The sequence below is a fragment of the Erigeron canadensis genome, chromosome 8 (genome assembly GCF_010389155.1).
Source record: "Erigeron canadensis isolate Cc75 chromosome 8, C_canadensis_v1, whole genome shotgun sequence".
In the NCBI taxonomy this organism is placed as follows: Eukaryota; Viridiplantae; Streptophyta; class Magnoliopsida; order Asterales; family Asteraceae; genus Erigeron; species Erigeron canadensis.
Window position 1 is genome coordinate 18,029,155 of NC_057768.1, and position 8,682 is coordinate 18,037,836.

An 8,682-nucleotide genomic window follows, 5' to 3' on the forward strand; every position below is an offset into this window, starting at 1 on the left:
ATAACAAATCTCGGTGTTCTTTGTTCCTTTCTCTTTATTTTTCGCATTTATTTACGTTTATCTTTCTTTATCTTGCTTAATCTATCTTATATTTGATTATATAGTTATTTGCGAAATCTTTTGACTACCTTCTTTTCTTTAAGTCGACATAATCTTGATTTATCATACTTATTTTAAACGCATCTTTGAATCTAAACCAATTTTACAAGCCCTTAACCTCACAAACGAAAGTTTGATTACATAATTGATCTAAGTCTTCAAGGTTGATTATCTTGGATAATTTTTGACCAAAACAACGATGCCACCTCATGCCTCTACATCTGATGTTGCTTCTACGTCATGTCCAGTTGCTCCTGTTCAAGTGCAGCTGAGTCGTTTGTTTTCTGAGAAGAAGATGTTAGAGATGAGGGTCACAACTTTGGAGAGTCAGCTAAAGCTCCAAGCTGCCAAGCATCAAGAAGAGATGGACTTACTAACAACACTTGTCATTCTCTTGGTTCTAGACTTGACCAATTCTTGGCTCAAGGGGGAGATAAAGATGGTTGTGAGGATGATGAGCTTGCTAAGAAGACCAGAGATGATGATCATGAAGATCAAGATCCAGCTCAAGGTCCAAACCAAGGACAACCAACAGATGTTGAGCCATAGAATAGAGGTTAAGATCAAGATGCTGCTAATGATGCTATGGATACAGAGACTGCAAACATTCAGGGGGAGTCGCCAACACAAAGAGAGTCGGAGATTGCTAGTACAGCTGGTGCAAGTATTTCTAGGACTTAAGATAAAGGTAAAGCTGTGATGGCCGCTCCAGATGTAGATCCTGATGATCCAAATGATGATGATGAGGAAGATTCCAATTCAGGTAACTCCGATTCTAATTCTGATAGAATAGAAAGGGAGATTCGAGAAAAAATAGTGAATGATCCTCAAAATCATATAGAAAAAGAAAATCTTAGCAAAGGAAAATCTACTCAGGATAGTGAGTCAACTAAGACTGATTCTACTACCAATGCCTCTACAGAGTCAGATTTGCACCTTTTAATTGTGCATAGACTAGAAAAGAGATTGGATTATGATCCACAAGCTCATATGAGAGCTAGAGCAGAGATTATGGATTATGATGATTATTATGATCCAGGATCACTTAGGGATCAAATGAAAGAACGGTCAGGGTTAACTCATACATCTTCAGAGTCAGAGTCAGATTCGGATTCAGATTTGGATTATGAACCTTAGTGCTAATGATTTTTGTTTTTGTAATGATTATAAGATAAATATGAATGTATTTCTTACATTATATTTATGATATAATATTATTGTTGCAAGTTAAAATAGATAAAGATTATAAGATAAATATTAATGTAACTGTTGCATTATATTTATGATATAGTATTATTTATTTTAATTTCTTTTATGTATGTATACTATTATGTCTTGACTTATGTATTTATGTTATTTATCTTTGTATATGTGAATTATTTGAATTGCAGATAAGCTTCAAAGGATAGGTGCATTGGACAATCTTGATTCTGAAGATGACTTAGAAAGTATCAATGGTGAAGATATTTTAGAAGGAGAGTTCATTACTTCAAAAGCTGATAGAAAAAGGTTGCTTGATATACCTTATGACTTTGATCGTGTCTTTAATGAAGATGAAGTCATTCAAGTTGAACCAATAGCTGAAGTAGAATATCTCAATCTTAATCCAATCAGAGACAGTCCAGATGAACCTAGGAATGCAACAAGTTTGAGATTTGCTGTATCTCTGCAAACGTTATTGATGAAGGACATGACAATATTTTTGAGTTATACTGGAATATTGATGCTACACGAGAGATTAATCTTAGAAGATTCAATATACCTCCGGTGCAACAAGATCCTGAGTTCATTATTGATAGAAGGGTTCTAGTAGTTGTAACTCGTGCTGGTTTCATGTGGGTGGAAATTTAAAACCATCAATGTTTTGGGAATTTATCTCAGACAAGAATCCACCCAAGTACTTCTCAATGATACAAAGTTGGTTCTATGATCAGAGAATCAAATTGTTTATTATCAAGAGAAAGGAGGGATGCCAGTACATGTCGATGAGTCAAAGACACTTCCACTCTCTCAGTGATTCTGATATGATAGATTTGGGAAGACGATGGTTCGTTAATCTTCAGAGCAATGGACTTGCAGATTTCTACTGGAATAGATTCAGAGATGAAAGAATTAGAAATTTCAGTGATAGAGGTTTGAAGCCAGAAGAGAGGTTCATTAAGCCAATACCTTTGAAGAAGATTAAGAATCAAGATGGCACATTTCGTTTTAAACAGCGAAGGATTAAATGTGTTAAGAAGGTTCCCGCTATCAGTTGGGATCAAGATATGCTAACAGAGATGACATTTTGGCAAATAGATATCAAGTCAGGCGAAGCACAGATGTTTGTTGATGATTCACAGGAACAAATGTTGCTACGCATGTATGATCCAATGCAGGTTGTCAACTTGTCAAGAGGTGATCAGAGAAGACTTTTGAACACACCTTGTTCAGCAGTGGAATTTTGGAGAGTTGAAGAAAGGCGCTATCACAACATTCTCGTACATTGTTTGGAAGAGAGAATTCATGCGAATAGCACAAGACTTTTGTTTAATGGATAGCTTTGAAGTTCAAGGTCGAAGACTTTAAAGAGATCTAGTTGCAATCGTCAAGGGGGAGTCTGTAGATGCAGATTCGTTGTGACAATCGCAACATAGATTTGATTATCGTCTATATTTAGGAACTATGATTGTAATCTTTAAATAAGAACTTGTGTTGATATTTAATGATTACGTTTGAACTTCAATATTATATCTGTTTGTGTTTTGTATTGTGTTTGTGTGTTATATATTGTTTTGCAGGTACAAGAACATAGAATCAAGGTTTATAAGTGTCGTAGAACACTTAAACGATGATTGGATGTTATGTACGAGCCAAACAAAGTAAAAGAAAGGACCAAAGGCACGTCCCTCGTGCTGACGTCATCAGCACATGGGATTACCCTAGTCCTGACGTCAGCACGAGGTAGATTGGTTATTGTTAATTACGGGCCTAATTATCTAATTAAGGCCGAAGCCCACACGATCCAATACACAACTAGTATAAATACAAGACCTAATCTACGGAATTAGGTTAATCATTTGGTAAATCTTAGAAGATATTCACGAAATTATGAATGAAGGTTAATTGTTCCTTCGTGTGATCTCCTACACGAACCACAAGCCTTGTGCATCTCCTTGGGTTGGTTAATTGCTCATTAATCGACGGAAGGCAATAGCAATCTAGTTATCTCAAGAGGATTCCGCACTCTTGACATAACGAATCACGTCTTATTACGATCCACGCAACAATAGGGTACCTTACAAAAGGGTTTCACCCTTATATAGATACATAAAGCTTAGGAAATAAGTTAAGGATAATAGTCGTTATATATATTTGTATATAAAACTCTCCCTCAAATATTGTAACACCCCAAGACTTTAAGGTAAAAGAAATTAACCCCTTTTCATAGTTTTGACATTAAATTAATTTCCTAGTATTTCATTTTAGATATGGGGTTAATTTAGTTGGAACTTTAGCGAATAGCGGGTAAAATACCTACAAAAAGTGAAGTGGGTCGTGGCAGCTCCAAAGAGTGCCAGCCCTCCACCTTGTTGATGAATCATTCTTCCACTACTCTTTTCTTTCTTCTTCACCTTCCTTTCATGCATCCCATCTCATTCTTTCAAAACTAAAGATAAATGCTCTCAAGTTCAAGGAAGAATTTATAGTATTAATCATCACCAAAATAATAATCTTCATTCAAGAATTCAAAGGTTAGGGTTTGTGGGTCTTGGTGGTGGTGGCCGAAAATTGAGAGGAAAAAGGGGAAAGAATTGTGAATTGAAAACCCTAATCTATTGTCTTCCATTGTTGAGGTATTGATTTCCCCTACTTTAGTTCTATCCTTCTTGTGAAATTTAGGGTTCATGGAGTGGACCAATTTGGGGGTTTTGCTAGAAAATGACTTATGATTAATTTGCCCCAATTCCTTAGTTAACGTACTTGTCATTGAGTTATGTGATGTATTTGACTATGAAATAGATGAGTTTAATGTCATAAATTGAGTTTGTAAGAAAAGATGAACTTTGCTAACTATTGAAATGTGGATGAAATGGTAGGATGAACTACCTAATGATGTTGATAAAGATGAAAGTAACTCAATGACAAATGGGTTGGGTTTTGGGTTTAGAAAAGGCTAGTGATTGAGTATGACTAGGTTGGGCTAGTCAAGTTGTGAATGTAAGGTTATGCATTTTATGATACGATCATAGGTTGAGCTTGTTGAGCATTATCGTTTTAGCATTATTGTCTTTGTTGCGGAGGAGGTGAGTATATTTGCATACCTTTATGTTTATGTTGGATCAATTGACCACATCATGTTGAGGCCTTTTGTCCATGGTGGTTTTGACCATTTGATATTGAAGTTTGTAAATCCATGTGTGGTAATTGATTTGGCATAAGCCCATGTGGGGCATTGTGATTATGAGGCCTAAGAACCTCCGGGGCCTAAGAATCCCGATAGTTGATATGATATGAGGCCTAAGAACCTCCGAGGCCTAAGAATCCCGATAGATATGATTGTTTACCTTATATGGATCCATATATATGATGTTAGTTTGCAAGGTGAATATGTAAATGTGACATGACGATGCCATAGGTTACATGTAAAAGTCCTTGTACTGTGCCCTCCTTCGTATTCGTAAAAGTATGCAAGTATATTCACTAAGCCTTTGCTTATATTTTAGTTGTTTACCCTTTTATAGGTTGTTCCGGAAGAAGGAAGTAGTGTGTTGATTTGAAAGAGTTGACTAGAGCTTGAAGTGACTTTGCAAGATTTGAAGGTATTAGGTCATTCTTGGAGTAATGGCAAACTTTTGGTTTAGAGGCCTAGAAATCCCTCTCTTGCTGGCTCTTGGTACATTTTCGTTTGATGGTCATACTTTCTTAAAATTTTGTAAATGATCAGGTGTAAAGTCTTAAGAAATTGTGAAGTTGCACTTTGGACGAAAATAGCGTCAAAATGGGTAATGACCCGTTAATGGTATTCAAGGGTTTTGAAATGATTTGATGTTGTAATTATGTTTAAAATGTGTCTATGAAGTTGTTATAAATCTCTAGAATGTGTCTTTCAGATGTTGGTTTGAAATTTGAAGGTTACAAGTTGTTCAAGGTCAAAATGAGTATTAGGATTGCTGACAGGTGGCCCACTGCGGCGCAGTGGGGGTGACTTTGCCCACTGCGGCACAATGGATACCCACGGAAACAATTTTGGTTCCTCCCACTGCGGCGCAGTAGGAGATTTATCGAACCCACTGCGGCGCAGTGGGGCAGGTTCATGTTCTGGCTGAGGATTTCCATTGCGGCGCAGTGGGGAGTCCTCGACCCACTGCGGCGCAGTGGGGTATATAAAAAAAAAGTTCTTATAATTCGGTTATCGAGTTGGGTCTTTTCAAGTTGGTATCAGAGCCAAGGTTTAAGGGATTTAGGTATTCCCTCGTGTAGAGAGTGCCTAGACTTAAACCTTAGTTGAGACTCGACCTTAGGTGACAAAAATTTTATATGGGACCGAAAGATGCGTTTGATGATGCTAGTTTATCCACTTGCTAGTATTTATAGCACAATAAGAAGCCGGCCTTATTGTGGTTGAAGTACTAACAATTTATAAACTGACAACATCAAACCTTGAGACGGTTTAGTATAAAATTATAGGTTTGGTTTTAGTTTGAGTGTGTAGAGATAGGTTATGAAATTAAATCTGTTTATTCAATCTTATTATAGTATGGCTAATCAACACAACGACGAAGATGAGCACCATAGTCAAAATGAGGAAGAAGAGCCCATATTTGCCGAAGATAGTATGGATATCTCGGACCAAATTGGGAGAGCCTTAGAGAAGTAAACTCCCGTTTTACTCAAAAGGTTGAACGCGACTATGGAAGGGGCTATGAATAATCATATAGCTCAAATGATCAGGGAAGAGGTTGCAATTAACGTGCAACGAGAATTTGAGAAACGTGATGCCAAGGATAAAGGCAAGAAGAATGAAGAGGAGAAGGAGGTGGAAGTAACGGGAGAAAGAAGTTACAAGAAAAAGTTCACCTTTCGAGACTTTGAAGTGTGCCACCCTTCGGAGTACCACGGTGATCGTGATCCCATTGTTTGTACAAGGTGGATATCATAGATAGAAGGGGCTTTCCGTACTAGTCAATGCCCCTCACATCTTAAAGTTATATTTACGGTGGGCATGCTTAGAAACAGTGGGGAAAGATGGTGGGATGGTTTGTTGGCTATCAAGAAAGGGGCGCTAGATAATGTGGAATGGCCCGAATTTAAAGAATTGTTCTTCAAGGAGTTCCGGTCGGAGGCCGAGGTAACTAAGTTGAGGAGTGAATTCCTCAATGATTGTCAAGGCAACATGAGCTTGAACGAATTTCGAGCCCAATTCTTGGACAAGGCTCAATTTTGTCCGGAATTTCTTGAGAATGACCAATTGCTCAAGGAGCAATTTTATTTGAAGTTGAGGAAGAACCTTCGGGAGAAGATTAACTTGCGTCAAATGGAGTCTTTCTCCATGTTGGCGGATGTGGCTCGGGATCATGAAATTGAGATGTCAAGGGTTGATGAAGGTGTTTTGAAGAGAAGGTATGAGGATGTAAATTCCCCAAGCAAGCGGCCTAGACAAGAGAGTAGTTCCAGTAACCACTCAAATCGAAGAAATGTTCCTTTTTGTCGCCAATGCAAGAAAAATCATTCGGGGGTATGTAGGGCGGCGGATAAGGGCTGTTATACTTATGGGAAGCCGGGGCACACTAGTCGGGAATGTAGGTCTAAACCTCAAAAACCCATTATATGCTTCAAATGCTTTGAGGAGGGTCATATGAGAAGCTCATGCCCTAAGTTGACCGAGGAGGAGAGACATGAAGTAGATAGAGGGAGGCGGAGAGGAAGAACGCCCAAGCTCATGGAAACCTACGTGGAAGATCTTTTCAACTCACGGTGGAGCAAGCAAGAGACACGGATGATGTTGTCACAAGTACATTTCTTGTATATAATGTGCCTATGCGAATTCTCTTTGATTCAGGGGCGAATAGATCATTTGTTGCAACTAGAGTAATTCATGTTATTCCCGTGTCTAAGTTATGTCTAGAAAATACTTTGCAAGTTGAGGTTGGTAATGGTAGGATGGAGTTAGTGAAGGATGTGTATAAAGGGTGTGAAATCAAAATTTCTTTGGAACTCTTCCAAGCTAATCTAATTCCTTTTCCAATGGGAGAGTTTGACATAATCTTGGGTATGGATTGGTTGAGCTCTTGTAACGCCAAGATCGCATGTGATGAAAAAGCGGTATATTTGAAGACTTCTAAGGGCGAAGACTTGGTGGTTTACGGTGATAGGAAGGAGCGTTCTATATTCGTGTGTACTTTTGCTTGTGCAAAACGTTACATATCTCATGGATGCCATGCTTATCTTTCTCACATCGTAGATGTTGAGAAGCAACCCCTATTTATCAAAGACATCCCTATTGTTAATGAATTCGCCGATGTTTTTCTTGAAGACTTGCCGGGCATTCCTCCCGAACGGCAATATGAATTCTCAATTGATCTTATTCCGGGAGCCAACCCCATTGCTAAAGCTCCTTATCGTTTGGCTCCAACGGAAATGTAAGAGATGATGAAGCAACTACAAGAATTACTTGACAAGGGTTTTATTCGACCTAGTAACTCTCTTTGGGGTGCACCGGTACTTTTTATAATGAAGAAGGATGGAAGCATGCGAATGTGCATCGACTACCGCGAGCTCAACAAAGTCACCGTAAAGAACAAGTATCCTTTGCCTAGAATCGACGATTTATTCGATCAACTTCAAGGAGCTTCGTATTTTTCCAAAATTGATCTTCGTTCGGGTTACCATCAACTCAAAGTACGTGAAGAAGATATTCCTAAAAGAGCCTTTCGGACTCGTTACGGTCATTTCGAATTCTTTGTCATGCCTTTTGGCCTTACTAATGCTCTCGCGGTTTTCATGGACCTGATGAACCGTGTTTGTCGCCCTATGCTCGATAAGTCCGTGATCGTCTTCATTGATGACATTCTCATTTACTCAAAGAGCTCATCCGATCATGAAGTTCACTTAAGGGAGGTTTTGGAAACTTTACGAAAGAAGAAACTCTATCCTAAGTTCTCCAAGTGTGAGTTTTGGATAAGGGAAGTGCAATTTCTTGGTCATGTGGTTAATAGTGAAGGAATTATGGTGGATCCGGCCAAGATTGATGCGGTGATGAAGTGGGAACAACCCAAGAATCCGTTGGAGATTAGGAGTTTTCTTGGTCTAGCGGGATATTACCGTCGTTTCATTCAAGACTTCTCTAAAATAGCTTCCCCGTTGACCAAGTTGACTCGAAAGAACATCAAGTTTGAATGGAAAAGCGAGCAAGAGATGGCTTTCCAACAACTTCGAGAAGGGCTAAGTCAAGCGCCGGTTCTTGTTTTACCCGATGGTCTTGAAGATATGGTGGTGTATTGTGATGCATCATCTAATGGCCTTGGTTGTGTTCTTATGCAATGGGGTAAAGTCATTGCCTATGCTTCAAGGCAATTGAAAGAGCATGAGAAACGGTACCCT

General features: G+C 38.6%; 1 protein-coding gene across 1 annotated transcript; it reads left to right on the top strand.

Annotated features, from left to right (window-relative positions):
• Positions 1-5,992: 5,992 nt before the first annotated feature.
• LOC122610359 lies at positions 5,993-7,725 on the top strand. The gene is made up of 3 exons (XM_043783352.1): positions 5,993-6,124; positions 6,242-6,881; positions 7,142-7,725. The coding sequence occupies exons 1-3, from the start codon at positions 5,993-5,995 to the stop codon at positions 7,723-7,725; spliced, it is 1,356 nt and encodes a 451-aa protein (XP_043639287.1).
• The last annotated feature ends 957 nt before the right edge of the window (positions 7,726-8,682 follow it).